The 16,833-nt window shown below is 38.8% G+C and overlaps 1 protein-coding gene across 1 annotated transcript in view; it reads right to left on the bottom strand.

Annotated features, from left to right (window-relative positions):
* The window catches only part of syk (spleen tyrosine kinase), a 24,500-nt gene extending 8,594 nt beyond the window's left edge, over window positions 1–15,906 (bottom strand). Inside the window, exons 1-6 of the mRNA XM_037691868.1 lie at window positions 15,490–15,906; window positions 15,085–15,245; window positions 3,851–3,989; window positions 3,501–3,582; window positions 3,360–3,415; window positions 122–184 (exon numbers count right to left, since the gene is read on the bottom strand). Of these exons, the coding sequence (XP_037547796.1) occupies window positions 122–184; window positions 3,360–3,415; window positions 3,501–3,582; window positions 3,851–3,989; window positions 15,085–15,245; window positions 15,490–15,891 (903 nt within the window). The 5' untranslated portion in view covers window positions 15,892–15,906. The remainder of the gene's footprint in view (window positions 1–121; window positions 185–3,359; window positions 3,416–3,500; window positions 3,583–3,850; window positions 3,990–15,084; window positions 15,246–15,489) is intronic.
* Window positions 15,907–16,833: the final 927 nt, after the last annotated feature.

Here is a 16,833-nt window from a genome sequence, read left to right as displayed (position 1 = left end):
TGTGTGTGTGTGTGTGTGTGTGTGTGTGTGTGTGTGTGTGTGTGTGTGTGTGTGTGTGTGTGTGTGTGTGTGTGTGTGTGTGTGTGAAGGAGATTATGAGTTGATTGAAAGTGTTTTGTACCTTTTTTCTTTTAACTATGGGGTGACCTTTAAAGATACCGATGATTACATCTGCTGCTTGTTGCTAGAAATCAAACAAGAGAACATATCAGAAGGTGACGTTTTAATAATATGAACATGTATTTCATCCTTTAAACTCAAAACCATCTGGACCGGGGGTTCCCAAACTTTTCCGTGCCATGGCCCCCAAACAGCATTAGCTTCTGGTCGAGCCCCCCACCTCACAAACACACAAACGATGCTACAAAATATGTGAAGAAACATCAACTTTTAGAATGTTTTAACTTTTATTCACTATATTCAATTAATTATTACAGATGCTGAGCATATATATATATTTTTTATTAACTAACATGTTTTAAACACAGAATTATATTCCCACTGAAAACAACAACTTTTCAACAAACTGTTGACGAGAAGAACAAAACTAGATAAATCTAACCTCTCTCTCTCTCAAGTGTGTTTATCTGGAAATGACAGATACAGATTGCCCTAGTGGGCAATTTTTATTATTATTTTTTTTTATTTTTGCTTTTTTGCTGCCTTATCTAATGACTGCTGGAGACAGTCACCAGCTCCCCACTACTCTGGATGGATGGATTAAATATTTCAAATATAAGTTTTTATTGTCTTTATGAATAACCTGTGAGTTTTACGTAATTACGATTTTTCCACTGGCACCAAATGACCTTGCAGGGTTTATTGCCCCCTCAAGCTCACCACTAGTGTGCCATAAAAATACACCGAAAGAGTCTTGTTGAACACTTTAACGTTTAAAGCAGCGAGCTTTTGCCTCCCCAGAGGTCCTTCTTGGACTTCAGATCATCATCATTATATCTGCGTTTTAAAAAAGGCACGGTACGAGCAAACCTTCCTCTGATCTGCATGAAGCTGCAGTTTAGACTGCGTTATCTGAATCATGATCCTGCTTTAATGTGAACGCATCAACAACTTGTTCAAACAGACAAAGAAGTAACAAACTGATCAAGCCAGATGATCATCATGGAGGAAATAAGAAGAATTTAGTCCAGTGGTTGTCACTTTTTTTTAACAAGTACAACCTCAAAAAAACACCAACCTGTTCAGGTACTATCACTATGACACTTCTGGGTTTAATGTGTACTAAAACAATTCAGATGAAGTATTTGACATAAACGAGCAAAATGAATCTACTTGACTGTCTAACTTTAATTTATAAACCAAACTTATTTCTTTATCCTAACATCAACAACCTCAGTCGACTAAAAGACACGCCACATTCTGATCTCTTAAAACAGCCAAAGTTGGTCAAAGTGCTACACGGCAGCAAAACAGTACAAGTACAACAAAAGCATAAATAATAAGTGTTCATGAACAAATTAATTCAGTTTTATTACCTAACATTCAACTCTAAAGTTAAAGAAAATCAGTAAAATATGCACGATATTATCGGTATGGTATCGGTATCGTGCAGTTTTTTTTTTTTTCACCATTCTCATTTTGTCGCATGCGTTTCCTGCAGCTGTTTGCTCGTATCTCTCAGACCTACTAATAATAAGGTTATGAACAAGTATGGCTGTCTTGTCGTTTTGGGAGCCATGCATAGACCGTGTCGCTCCCCTCTGCTCATGAGACGATGAATAAATAACTCTGCCACCTCTGCTGCTGTTTGTATGACGCTCTGGACGTCCCTCACAGCACGCGTGCAACAAAGAGTAAACTCAAAGCGAGAGCGACACCTGCCCCCTCTTTCCTCTTTCACATTGAAAACGTATTTTTAGTTTTATCGATGTGTGCTCATTAATCCTGACTTCATCTTGATTAAAAAAACAAATCCACACAAATTGTTTTATTCATTTTTGTTTTGTAGGTCAAAGTGTTACATACAACACCCCTGAGTTAAAACGTTGGTGATCAATTTGAATTCATTATTATTTACTGATTATATTTAATTTTTCAGTATCAGATGGCTCAAAGTGTTTTATATATTGTGCTCCCGAGTTAATATTGCTTATCAATTTCAATTTATCATTATTTATTGATTATATTTTATTTTATTTTTCAGTATCAAATGGTGCCCTGTGATGGACTTGCGACCCGTCCAGGGTGTACCCGCCCCTCGCACAGTGATTGCTGGACATGGGCACCGGCGACCCCCGTGACCCAAAATGGAAGAAGCGGGTAAAAGATGATGGATGGATGTTTCGGCCATGTTTTTCTTATTGGAAATGACTGGAGCTCTCTTCACATCGGTCAGTCTTTGTGCTGTTTAAAACCTTTTACTGCTCATTTCAGCTTTTTTTCTGCTTTTTTTTGGCTAGTTCTTTTTTTTGTTTTCTGCTCATTTTAGCCTTTTTCTGCTGCTTTCTCAGTATTTTTTTTATATATATTTTGAAATTTCCACCTTTTATGATTCTTTTGAACATTTTCAACTTTTTATGTTTATTTCAGCATCTTTCTGCTATTTTCAGCTTTTATTTTTTTTAATAATTTTAGCTACCCTTTTCAATAATTTCATTTTTTTTATGCAGCCTCTCTCTGCCTATTTCAGGTTATTCAGCAACATTTCTGCCATTTTCTTAACAGCGTTCTGTTCTTATTTTACCTGTGTCAACAGTTTAGTGATGAAACCTTTTGAGCTGATTTCAACTTCCTTCAGCTGCTTTCATTAAAAACCATTCAGCAGCAATCATTCACTCTGCATTTTCACAGGAAATTACATTTCTCTAGTTACAATATACAACAAACGTCCCAGCCAACCTTTGAGTTTGATTATAAAGTAAAAGTACCACATTTGTTTCAAGTACTTTTAACGTGGAACCAAGATCTTATTTTGCTCGACTGACTCGTCCCTTTTTGACTTTCAGTTTTTGTTTTTGAAATCACCACAGCTCAGCTTATGATAGTTGTTTCATGGATGGTTTAAATAGTAGATCTCGAACTCAGACCTGTGCCACCGTTTTATAAAGTTAGTGGTTGAAACGTGTCGTAATCTGGAACTCGCACAATATTAGTCATTAATAATCTCATATAAAATCAATGGGAGAGAGTTTAGCTGGAAAATTGAAATAATTATATAAAGAGATGCCAACAGACATGAATTTGATGAAGAAGCCAAACATAAACCCAGTGCCAGAAACAGACGTAAATAATTAAATATCTGCAACGGATCAATGCGTCATCTCAGTCTAAACCCTTTCACATGAAAGAAGTGCAGCGGTGCGGCAGGTCCGCAACACAAACGCACTGAAACAACTTACAATGGGAGAAAAGGATCCAGGAGGGTTCAGCGGAGGTAATGGTCGTCCTATCCGCACTGTGAAGAAGGAACGTGAACACATTTAATCGTTTAAATGTTTACCTTACGTCAGCGTCGAGTGGACTGTGTGGTGTGTCTGTACCATTGTCTCCATCAGGTCTTGGACTGGACTCTGTGAGTACCCGTAACAAGCCGTCGGGTTTGTACGAGTAGTGCTCCACCAGCTGTGACAGGAAGAAGAAGTTCATAAAAAACACATTCCTTAAATGCTTTTCTTTATTTACCTATCGTTTGTTTGTTTATTTGTTGACCCCCCCAAAAAACTGAGAATTAAAGGAAGTACAGCTACAGTCAAAGTTGCAGACTGGAGGTGATGATGGTGATGTCAGGGATGCGTTTGATTTGGAGAACATGAACACGGTCCGTATATTTTAGGACAGTCCCTATAAAGCATGTGTTTGCATCTTTGGGAGGTCAGCCGACTGCAATGACCTGCCACAGGGTGTCAAACTTCTTCCCGTCTGGGATGGACAGCTTGCTGTGGTTGTCTCTGTCAATGCGATAGTGCATCACTTGGCCTTCGTGTAATAAACACAGAGCGTACGATCCGTTCTGATTTCGCTCTCGGAGCCTGCGCACAAGACAAGAAGAAGAAACAAAGAAGTGGAGTGAAGGCCAAGGCTTTTGTTGACGTTTCTTCTCACCGGTTTGTCATAAACTACAAAGTATAATTATGGTAAATGGTAAATGGACTGTACTTATATAGCACCTTTCTGTCTTATAAAGATACTCAAAGCACTTTACAACTCATTCTGTGTGCTCATTTACCCATTCATATACTTTATAATTATTGTATTTAGTTTATTCTCAGTCAGTTTCAGCTTCTTTACCCTTAGTTTCTGCTGCAGCTCCTCCCACTCTCACCTGTCATTCCTCGTTAGTTTCCCTTTAAACCTGTCATTTTGTCATCATCTTGTCCGTGCATTGTGATTCCCACTGCCATTCATGCTTTGTCTCTCCGTGCCTGAGCACATCGACTATTCATGTACGTTTTAGATTCCACGTCAGCCTTTGTTTCTTGTGTTAATAAATCCATTTTCTTTATTTTTACATCCCAGTTGCTCAAAAACGATTCCATTAGCACTGTAATAAACCCAGGGATACTTTTGCTGACTGACAAAACTCTTGTCTTTAATTAAATAACTGCATTGAATTTAATTCAGTTTATCTGTGTGGTGCCAAATTACAACAGAACTCATCTCAGAGCAGTGTACAAGAAAAGTAACAAGATTCAAATCTTATTATAAACCAATACAACCACTTATGAAATGCCAATTAATAAAACAACAAAGACTCTTTGAACGAGTACGACAGCTCTAAGTTCAAGTATTGAAAGGTTCACTCTGATCGCCGTGTTCTGTTAAATTAAATAAGGTTTAAAGAGAACATTTATGAAGAAATACTTATAAATGTATTTAACAGCTGAATAAATTAAATCATGGAATGAAAAGTTTGATATTTTCTTTGGGGGTGAAATAAACTTCAACAAGTCAGTGTAGGGTTTCATTGTGGATAAGTGGGGTTGTGTAAACGGAGATGCTTGGTGTGTGTGTGTGTGTGTGTGGGGGGGGGGGGGGGTAAGCACAATTAAAACCATCTTTGAAAATGCGATAAAATAAAAAGATATTGAATATATTTTTAGTTCCTAGCTATTGACTGTTGTGGGTTTTACTTAAAGTTTGAACTCAGTTCCCCTAAAAGTCATCATCTTTGTCATCTTCATCATCGTCTTCTCCACATCACTCTTCACTGACATCACCTGTTCTTCTATCAAGTCATGCACAATACATTTTGTTTGTAACTCATGATAATAACCTAAAAATATTGTTAATTTGTTTTATTTTTCTGAAGATTTTCTGTCATATTATAATAAAAATGTGTCCCTGTAGATAGACAGTACCAAAATGTCTTTTTTTAAATTAAAACTTATATTTAAAGTAATGCTTTGAGGTTGTGGTAGATCAGTGGAAAGCGCTGTGGTCCTGCAATTCTGAGGTCGTGGGTTCAAGCCCAGACTGCGCCATGAAGGAAATCTGATGTATTAATACCTTCATTTAGAGTTTATCAAAACATTTTTTAATGTTAACAATTGTTTTGTTTGTAAGTCTACCTAAATTAGTTTTATTATTCCACAACTTTATCAGTATTTGTTGACCCGGTGTACGTAACACTGGAAGGTTTTTAATCTACAAAAACTTTTAGATGACATTTTTTAAATGAGCTTTTTAAGCCGCCAATCCAGTTTTGGTTTTGTCTCTTTTGAATAAAAAAAGAACAACTGTTTAATGACCGGGCAGCACGGTGGTTCAGTTGGTAGAGATGCTGCCTCTCAGCAAGAAGGTCGCTGGATCAAATTTCAGCCCGGGACCTTTCCGGGTGGAGTTTGCATGTTCACTCCGTGCATGAGAGTGAGAGAGTGAATGGTTGTTTGTCTCTATGTGTCTCTGTGATGGACTGGAGACCTGTCCCCACCTCTCATACATTGACGGACATGGGCACCAGTGACCCCCCGCGACCCAAAAAGGAAGAAGTGGGTAAAAGATAATGGATGGATGTTTAATGACCAATATTTCAGTATTCCCTTAGTTTTATAACTTTTTAAATTTTATTTCTTCTTCACAATCAAAACACTGAGACTGAGAGACAAGTTTTGCTCTTTAAAGGAAAATGTTCTGTGCTGCTTATGCTGGATCTGACGTCGGCTTTTGACACTGTGGACCATCTGACCTTGCTGGACAGGCTGAAGAGCTGGGCTGGTATTTCAGGTTCTGCCTTAAAATGGTTGTCCTCTTACCTGTCTGATAGATCAGTTTTCTTGGCTTCCTCTACTTTCAGATCCCAGTCCTGCCCTGTTCATTTTGGTGTTCCTCAGGGCTCTGTTCTGGGGCCATTGTTGTTTTTGATCTATCTGCTCCCTCTTGGTCCAATACTGTCATTTTTTAAGGATATCTCATATCACTGTTATGCTGATGACATTCAGTTGTACATCTCTTTTTTACCAAATGAGGTTTCAAAAATACAAATCTTACTCAGCTGTATGGAATCAGTTAAAAACTGGATGACGGAAAGTTTTCTTCAGCTGAACAGCGAGAAAACTGAAGTAATCATCTTTGCTCCAGAAAAAACAACTGTAGTGATAAAGCAGAACCTTGGACCTCTTGGTCATTTAGCTAAGTCTTCGGTTAGAAATCTTGGGCTAACCTTTGACTCTTGTTTTACTCTGGAAAATCATATTAAGTCTCTGGTTCGTTCCTGTTTCTACCATCTGCGTAACATCGCCAAACTTAGCCATATTGTTTCCCGTCCAGAAATGGAAATGTTAATTCATGCATTTGTTTCATCTCGCCTGGATTATTGTAATGCACTGTATACATGTTTAAACAAAACCTCTCTAGACCGGTTGCAGTCTGTGCAAAATGCTGCAGCTCATCTCCTGACTGGATCATCAAAGTATTGCCATGTAACACCACTTTTAAAGCAACTTCATTGGCTCCCAGTTCAACATCGAGTGGATTTTAAGGTTTTGGTTTTAACCTGGAGAGCTTTACATGGTCAAACACCAAATTACATAATAGAACTTTTACCTCCCTACACACCGATTAGAGCTCTGAGGTCCTGTGATCAAGGCCTGCTGACTGTCCCCCAGACAAAACTGAAAACTAAAGGAGATGGAGCCTTTTCTTCCGTGGCTCCAAGACTTTGGAACTCTCTTCCTCAAACTCTCCGATCACTGGACTCGGTGATCTCTTTTAAAAGTCAGCTAAAAACTTATCTTTTTAAATCTGCTTTTGCCTGAATTTGTTTTTTGCTTTTGTTTATCTGATTCGTTGAAGCGTTTTGTGATTTTTATCTTGAGAAGCGCTATATAAATAAAGTTTTACTTACTTACTTAAAGCTTCTGCAGACCAGAATATTATTTTTGCTTTAAGTCCATATTTGTTATTGAGTTTCATCTTACCTAACGGTGTTTAACTCCACCTGTTAGCCTGTGAGCTGTGACTTGATGTAACTATTTTTATAGCTCAGGAAGTGAAAAAGAACCAGCCAAGACATTACAGCACCAAAAACAGATCAGTTACAGGAACTAAACACAAACTCCCTTAAACATACTGACTGATAAGAACTGAATTGGTCTCATTTTTTTTAAAAGGAGATATTTTTATTGTTGTTCCACTCATGAAATCCAAACTTTAGAGAAAGTCTTAAATGATTTTATGTTAACGATATCACCAGTGAGGCCATGGTTCAGTGGAAAAACAACACTAAACGGTCGATGAACAAAGAAGAAGCCACATCTTGCCCTGCTGTCATTCTTCCTCTTGTTTGGCTACTTCAGGAAGTCCTTTGCAAACCGGCAGAGCGGAAACCGCAGCGTGTATAAGTGTGTGTCTCTTCTGGTTGTTCAGCTGAGACCACTGGCTCTGAAGCTTCAAATTCTCCACAAACACTCTGCACATCCAGTCGGTGTAATAACACAACTGAAATGGGTTTTTTTTTAATTCACATGAAAATATTAAACAGAAAGCAGGTTGTTCTGTACTGGCTCTGGTTTTGAGAACATTTCATCGTACAGCGTTCCAAATTATTTTAGAACCTCCGTTTTTATCTAGAACTTCAATCTAATTGTAGAATTCAGCCCAAGTCATTAAACACCCCTGTCGTCTGTGAGAATTAAAGTCGGTCCAGGTTATTTCACAACAACAGTCTACATCCAAGCAAGGGGCAGCATGAAGACCAAGGAACGCCACACAAGTCGGAAACCATGTTGTGGAAAAGTATAAATCAGGGTCGGAATATAAAAAACAAACATCCCACGAAAGCATCGTTAAAGCCAATATTTGAAACTGAAATGATTATATTGTCACAGTAAACTCACCAAGAGAGGATCGTCCCCCAAAACTCCCACTCAGAGAAGCAATTCAGTTCAGTTTATTTACACAGCACCGAGTCACAACAGAAGTCATGTCAGGTCACTGAACAGAAACATTCACTTACATAAAAAGCAAGTTAATAACATTATTTATCTGAGGAGCAGACTGTTTTAAGTTTAACTCCATTACAGACTCTCATCTTGAGCAAACATGAAGGCGACAGTGGAAAGGAAAAACTCCCTCATGAGGAAGAAACCTTTAGCAGAACCAGGCTCAGGACAAGTGACCATCTGCTTTGACCAGCTGGGTTTGAGAGGAACAGGAAGGAGGAACAGATACACAATGGCAGGTCAAGAATCACATTTTAAGACAGAAATACTTTGTAGTATCAAATGAAAACAATTCAATTTTAACAATTAATTTAAGGAAATGAGGTCAATTTGTCCTCCAGTAGTCTAAGCCTATAACATCATAACAAGCCAACCCTAACTATAGGATTTATCAAAAAGGAAAGTCTTAAGCCCAGTCTTTAAACTGGACAGTGTGTCAGTCTCATGGACAGAAACTGGAAGTTGGTTCCACAAGAGAGGAGCCTGATAACTGAAAGATCTTCCTCCCATTCTGCTTTTGGAAACTCTAGGAACTGCAAGTAAACCTGCAGTCTGAGAGCGAAGTGCTCTGTTAGGAAAATATGGAACAATAAGATCTGTAATATAAGATGGAGCTAGGATGTTGAGAGCTTTGTAGGTTAGAAGTAAGATTTTGAATTCTATTCTGGATTTGACAGAAGCTAAAACTGGAGAGGTATGATCTCTCCGACAAACTCCAGTTAAGACTCTGGCAGCAACATTTTAGATCAACTGAAGACTTTTTAAAGAAGTATTTGGACACCCAGATAAACCATTGCAATAGTCCAAAGATAACCCTGAAGGAGCAGAGCAGCTCTTCTGCAGAGAAGAGAGGATCTGTCCAAACGACCAATAACCTCCACCGAGCTGAGCTTTTTGGAAAATGTGGACAGGAAAAGGTCACCATTTTAAAATAACAAGGCAGACCATTAGGAATTTCTTCCCCAAACATGTTGAAGATTAAACTAAAATTGGTCTTTTTGGCATCATGCTGAACACACCCTCTCTACAGTGAAGCATGGTGGCGGTAACATCATGCTGTCGGGATGGTTTTCATTGGTAGAGTCTGGAAAACTGGTCAGAGTTGAAACAAAGGGAAGGGTTAGGATGGGGCAAAATACAAAGAAATTCTTGAGTTAAGACATATTTGAGCTTTTCATAGATTTGTGACTAGGACTGAGGTCAATGACCCTAAACACACCGCTGAACAACACCCCAGTGGTTTAAAGGCGAACAGGTAAATATCCAGGATTGGTCCCAGTTAAAGCCCACACTTCAATTAAATTGAGACTCTTTGGTTTGATTTAAAGATTGTTGGACACAAACAGTACCCATCCAAACAAAAGGAGCTGGAGATGTTTGGACACGAAGAACAGACAAAATGTCCAGCATGGACATGGACCAAGATCATGGAGATGGACCTGAAGTGACTTGAAGCTGTAACTGCTACCAAAAGTGCTGACACGATGTGTTGAGCATGCACAACAAGTTTTTTTTTAACCACCTAACTTTAAAATTCAGCAAAGAATGTGTAAAATTATTACCTTGAATCAAATAAAAAAATCTAATTAAATGCCATGTTGTAAGACAACCAAAAAAAACAAGGAGGTGAATACTTTTTTAGTCTAGTGCAAAAATATTTGTTTGATTCAATTATATTAGAATTAGGCATGTCGCGATAAACAATAAATCAATTAATCGCATGATAAATGAAAATTATCAGCCTCATTTTCATTTATCAGCTTTATCATTTCTTCGTGTCTCTCTTTCTACTGAAGACACTGGATGACAAAAAGTCAACTCCGGTGCTCTTCACTGACCCCTCCCTTTCTCTTTTTTCTCTTTTCTTTAAAATCTGTTTTAACCGTCCAAAATCAATCAATTGTTAAAAGCAGCTACGCTGAGAAGCTAAGCTATGAGCTAAGCTAACAGGCCGACCTTGGGGGAAAAAACCTCCGTCTTGTCGAAGCTCCAAAATTCACAGTTGAAACTCGTGCCTTTGTATAAAAAAATATATTTTTCTCTGCAAAAAGAAGCTGAGAACTTGTTCACTGATGTTTTTTTTTTATTAAAAGCTTTGTGTGAAAAACGCTATGCTAAAGAGCTCAAACCGCACCAAGCATCCACCGTTTTGTGAAGCGAAAAACAGGAAGGAGAGACAGCCCATGTCACGTCAAGAGGCCTCCCTTCCATTTTCTTAAAGAGACACATTACTCACTCCCTCACTATTCATCATTTGGTTCAGTCTTATACTGCCATTCGGTGGTCAAAAAAGGTACTAGGTACAAAACAAGTTACCAAAATTTCTTCTTAAAATTGACAATAATTACTAATTATTGTCAAATTCCAAACAATACTATCGTTTATCACAATAATTTCTTTTTTTTTTTTTTTTTGATTATTATCACAATAATTTCTGAGACAATTAATCACCCAGCAAAAGTTGTTATCATGACAGGCCTACTGTAATTACAATTAGATTCAGTACACTAAGAAATGTCAGTTACCAATTAGTTTGGTTTGTAAGAAGACAAACATAGTGTCAAAACTTCATTTTAATGTTATGCCCCATCCTGATAGCACAAGGCGACAGTGGAGAGGAATGTCTTCCCTTTAACAGTACGAAACTTCCAGCAGAACCAGACCCAGAGTGTGCCTCGACTGGTTGAGGATTGAGAGGACAGGAAGAGATGCAGAAGTCATGTAGTATAGTCATTCTGTTCATCTACACAATAACAAGTAAATTAAACCTTCAGGGTCAGTTCCAAAACAGTAAAAAATGAATAAAATAGATTTACCACAATTAAAACATAGTTGCCATAGACAGAAATGAAAGCAAATTATATTTATTCCCGCAACGATAATTTTTCTTAGTATAGGAGGTGCAACAGAACATCAGTGAGGTACACCTAACCTGTCTCACGACAATCCAAGCCCAGCTCACGTTCTCTAAAGTGGGAGGACAATCCACCACTTCTGCTTCACAACAATAAGAAGAGCCGACAGAAAAGAATCAATAAGTGATATAGCCAGGGGTGGGAGTAACAAATACTCACATTACTGTAATTAAGTTGATTTTTTGGGTACTTGTACTTTTATGAGTATTTCTTTCATGTGTAATTTTACTCATACTTAAGTATAATTTAGACCATGTACAGGTAATCTACTTCACTACTTTTAAAATCAGAAGTCACTTCTGAGTACGGCCGCAATTTGAATTAATATTCAAACCGATCATCTTTGTGTCCAATAAGGCTCTTAGATCACGAATGCGCCAATTACCTATGACGTAAGCACAGGACAACTCTGTAGAGTAGAGTCATTTATGGACCAAAGAGTTGGAGAAAAGACCAAACGGAGACAGACAACACTGTCAACAGAGAAAATGACGAGGTAAAGGCTGAGGACGAGTGCTCGTGGTCGTACGTGGAGGAATGTTTCATATGCAGAGGGCAAAAAGAAGACAGCGTCCAGATGTAAACTTTGTTTGATCTCTACGGTGACAGCAGCTCACAAGACTTCAGCATCTAATCTCAGAAAACATATTGTGGTATACGAGGTTTTACAGCTACCTGTATGATATTGATTTTTTTATTGTTTGTGTGTGTGTGTTATTAGTTTGGCTAAGTATGCAAAGATCTTAGATATTGTCACCAGGGCTTAATTTGTAAACTGCCTGATGCCGGAACAGCGGGCAGGCGGTCTGTGGGGCCTCTCACAAAAAATTTTGAATAACAGAGATGCCATTTCCTGCATTTTGGTGTATTTTAACGTGTTGCTATTCATCAACATTTACCTACATTTGTAGACACTTAATAAAATTACTATTTTGGAGAAGAACAGCAGGTTGTGTGTGTGAATGAGCAGCTTCGATTCTGTCCGGTGTCCTAACCCCCCCCAGCCTCCTGCCTCCCCTCACTTCACGGTTCTGAGCTGAACTCCTCTCAGCTGAATTCAGTCCTGGTTGTTGCTCCTGCTCCAGTCTCGTATTTTTAATAAATAATCTAAATAAAATGTGCAATGTCTTTGGACTTTTAGGGGCGGAGTTGCCGGATCCGAACAAAGAGTTGTGGGAGCACAACGGCTCAAAATGAGAGAGTTCCCGGATCTTGTTCCGGCAGGATCCGGCTCAAATTAACCACTGATTGGCACTGCCATCAGTTTAACTGGTACTAAAATAAGACAGAGCTTCTGAGAAATGTGCTTTGAATGTAGCTGTTATAAACAGATAATCAAATAGAATGCCTTCTATTGACACAATAAAACATCAATTAGTTAAAAAGTCATTAATACTCTGAGTAGTTTTAGAGAAGAGTACTTTGTACTTTTACTCAAGTATTTTTATAACACCAGTACTTTTACTTGCAAATGAGTACAATTTAAGCAGTGTAATGGCACTTGTACTTGAGTACAAATTATCAGTACTCTTTCCACCTCTGTTTGTCCACTCAGGACAAACAGTTGGAGGCACCAAGGTTGGGCTTCAAACCTGGGTTCTGCAGGTTCTCGTGTGAAGGTTCAAATTCTGGGTAGATTGGTTTCTTCCCACAGGCTAAACTGTGCGTGTTGATAATTGCCAGTTCTGCGTTGACTTTAGGTGTGAGTGCGTGCATCGTCTTAAGCCACCATCTTTGTCTTTCCACATGAATTTTGTTCTGCAGCGAAGAGAAGTTCACGCTTCTAGCCACAATAGCACACACAGGTTTGTTCAGAAACTTTCTCACTGCGCTGTAAGCAACACTTTGAAACGCAGACATGGATCAGTGACTTTATGAGGCAAACATATTCATTCAACCTTTATTTGGACGGGTTAATTCCATTGATATGTTTGATTAACTGCTGCATTATATACACTTGTGATCTGAAGTTTAAACACACACATTGCAGGTATAAAAGCATGTGAGCTTTGGGCTTCTAATAAATACTGAACAGTTCTTTAATTACATGCTGTATTATATAACTTTAACAAGTTTTAATAGCATGTTTGAGTTGAATGTGGATTATCATTATTCCACACAGGGTCAAAATTGTACATACAAGATCAAATAAATGCATACACTCACCTAAATCATTTTATAAGTATTGCATGAGGCTCTAGGTGTCTTTTTTACCTGACAAGACTCAGATTAACTTCCTGTTAGTGGTCATGATTGACTGCAGCTGTTAGTTTCTCTTTGCATAAAGCAATACATAAAAAAACTTAGTTAATGGCACCTAAAGGAATGACCAATGCACATCTTCATTTTGCACATTTTCTCTCTTTCGCTCTCAACGAAGATGGGCGCTCTTACCCTCTCTCCCTCCCTCCTGCTTTTTTGCTGTCTTGTCCTGTCAACCTTTCTTTTACACATCTTCTGAATCAAAAATTATTATGGATTTGGTCAGCTGGTCCCTCAACGTAATTGATAAAAAAATTTCCACCAGACGACACGGTGCTGGAGAGCCCTCATGCCCTGAACGGACCCACACAGCTAGGTACTGTATGTCATGGATTCCTGGAATGAGTGGAAGATGGCATTCCTATCTGTTCCGTCCATGAAGGACGTAGAGGATGTGTACATTATTGGATTTATGATAAAAGGGTTTCTGCTTTTTGGAATCAGCAGATACCTAGGATATTGACAAACTAGGACAACGTCGGCAGCAGTTTCGGCCATGGTAAAGCTGCTAGCCTTATGTGAAGGATTAATTCATGCCTTGAGCTCTCAAACTCATGCTTAATGAGCTCAACTGCAAACTGGACGCAATTTCTGAGAATCGTAGACGACTTGTGGTTCCTGGAACTCGCAAGCATGAAGGTTTCAATCTTGGAGAAAGCTAACTGAGCACGGACCGGGTGAAATGTCCATAAATCTGTTTGAATTCGCCATTGAGTGTAACAGCAGAACTGAAGGCAGACAGAAATCAGAGTCTGGCGGCCCAAACAATTATTGCTTGTCTGAATTTGGCCTCCCTGCTGGCCTTGGACAGGCCAACTTATCTCAAATTGATTCTGGACGATATGTAAACTAGAAGGTTCTGATGTGATCAAACAGGATCACAAAAGCCTGATCTCACACCTATTAAAAGTTTGAGATTAAGCGTAAAAGTCTGGTTTGTGTCTGGAATTGCGGGAGAAAAAACAGATTTAAAGAAAGTCATTATAAGCCCCAAACTACCAGGAGATAGACTAACTTCTAACCCCATCAACCTATGCTCATGTAATTTATTAGATCAGATAAGAAGCCGCATCAGTCACGTCAAGGTTTCACTCTACAGCGCATTTAAAAACAAATTTCATTGATCAAAGTGCTTCTTTCATCTCAGGCAACAAAGTATTATACGGCTGTGTGAAAATGATGAGTTATGATTAAGTGAAAAACAAAAAAGCACCGTAAATCTTCAGCTGTTTTTGTTTTCCCAAGCCTCTCCTACAGATGCTCTTTAATGGGATTTTTTTTTGTTTAACTCAAAAAAGGCCCATAAGAGCAGATTCATCAAAATGACTGAAACTCCTTACAGAAAAAGGAAGGACTTTTCATAGAAAAACCAACAACAGAACATTTGAAGTGACATAATTTATGTGAGTTAAAATGGGAAGAGTTCAAAAAACTGTATTTTTACTATTACTTGGTACAGAAAATTAACCAGGATATGATGCCCAACGTCACTTGTACCATATACTTACAGGAATTTTCCATTTACACGAGGGCCACCCTGAAGCCTGGCCTCCGAGTCCTCTCGCGTTATGGCTCCGTGGAACCAGGGCATTCGTTCATGAGCGGTGGTGGAGATTAGTTTCTCGAGTTGAGGCCTCTGGCTGATGATGGCCTGTTCCAGGGCTGCTCCCTGCAGAGATACATGACTCATAGTTGTAATATTGAGCTTATTCGTGAAGTATATGCCTAACATGCAAGCAGGTTAATGAGTTAATCAGACAACGTGAGAGGCTGACATGGTGGAAATATTGCACAGAGGATGCTAAATAAGGAGGTGCCAGAAAGGGAGGTTTGTGGATGTAGAGGATCTGTAGATGGTTGGTGAGACAGAGGATGCAGCCAGAAGAAGAAGAGAGGACAGAGCTTAAACCAACCTGCAAGTTCCAGGTCTGCTTCACGTACTCCCGGATGAGTTTTTCCTTCAAGTCCTCAAACGGCCCCACCTTTGGCTGCATGTTCTTGGGCCGATTGCAGGGTTTCTTCAGCAGACACACCAAACCGTCCATCTCCTGGGAGTGATAGTCGACCACATCCATGGGGATTCGGTAACTCTTCCCACCAGCTATGGCATACGTGTCGTTGGGTTTTCTTTCGATTGTGTAGTGGTAGATACGACCTGCGTTTGAAACGGACAAAGCGAAGCCTCCGAGATAATTTCGGCTTTGCCGTAACAGGTACAGGCCGTTGCTCAAGCCTGTCTGCCGCAGGTAGTCCTCCGCCTCTTCCCTGGTGATGTTGCCATAGAAGAATGGCAATGCGTTCACGCCGTCAGCCATGTTGGGTTTTTTTAGAAGGCAGCTGCCTCTTAGAAGCCTGGTTTCTCCTCCAGGATAAAGCTAATCTGTAAACAAATTAAAACGAGAAAAATTACAAAACAACCACTAGATCGCCAATATTTTATACTGCAAAATAAATAATAAGCAGCTTAAAAACTGGACATTTCCAATAGAAGGTACTGAATGACTGATGTCCCAACATCGTTTGTGGGAGTTTTGGTCAAACCTTGTGGATGGTGTTATCCTAACTCTCATTGGATCTGTTAGTGCTTGAAGGGTGTGTTGTGGATGACTCTCAGCTACTACCACACCAAGTTTTAGTCCATTGTCTGTCAAACTGAGTGAGGTATATGCACATTTGTATTTGCTCAGTTTAATTGGGTTGACTCCAAAAGTTATTTTCTGATCATTTCACCAAAATCCATCCAGTTAATAGACACCACTCGTTAATGACAAGTTTTCAGAGAAAGTATTGAACGATGCGTAGTGTTTAAATTATTTGTTGGAGATAAGGATCAGCTACGATCGCGCCAAATTATAGCTTAAACTCAGTAAAACTGGCTGAGTTACAACCATTTCTGTGTTGGCTGAGCGTGATGAGTTGTAGCAGACATTTTGAATTGGGTTGGCTCCAAAAGGTGAATGTTCTAAGATTCTTATCCAGGGATCATGTTCTGAGAGTTTCTTTAGGATCCGTTCAGTGGTTCGTGAGATATTTTGCTAACAGACAAATAAAAAGGCAAATAACATCACCTTCAGTTGCGCACATGAACAAGCATAAACTGACAACAGCTGGCTTTTACCATTTAAAAATATGATTAGATTTATTTTACAATCTTACAATTAAATTAATATAATACAGTGAAGCTAATTGTTTCATTTAAATTACATATAAAATAAAGGATTTAAAGGCATATAGATAGATAGATAGATAGATAGATA

Source organism: Nematolebias whitei, chromosome 18, assembly GCF_014905685.2.
Source record: "Nematolebias whitei isolate Nwh7 chromosome 18, NemWhi1, whole genome shotgun sequence".
Taxonomy (NCBI): Eukaryota; Metazoa; Chordata; class Actinopteri; order Cyprinodontiformes; family Rivulidae; genus Nematolebias; species Nematolebias whitei.
This window is presented reverse-complemented; position numbering and strand designations above follow the sequence as displayed.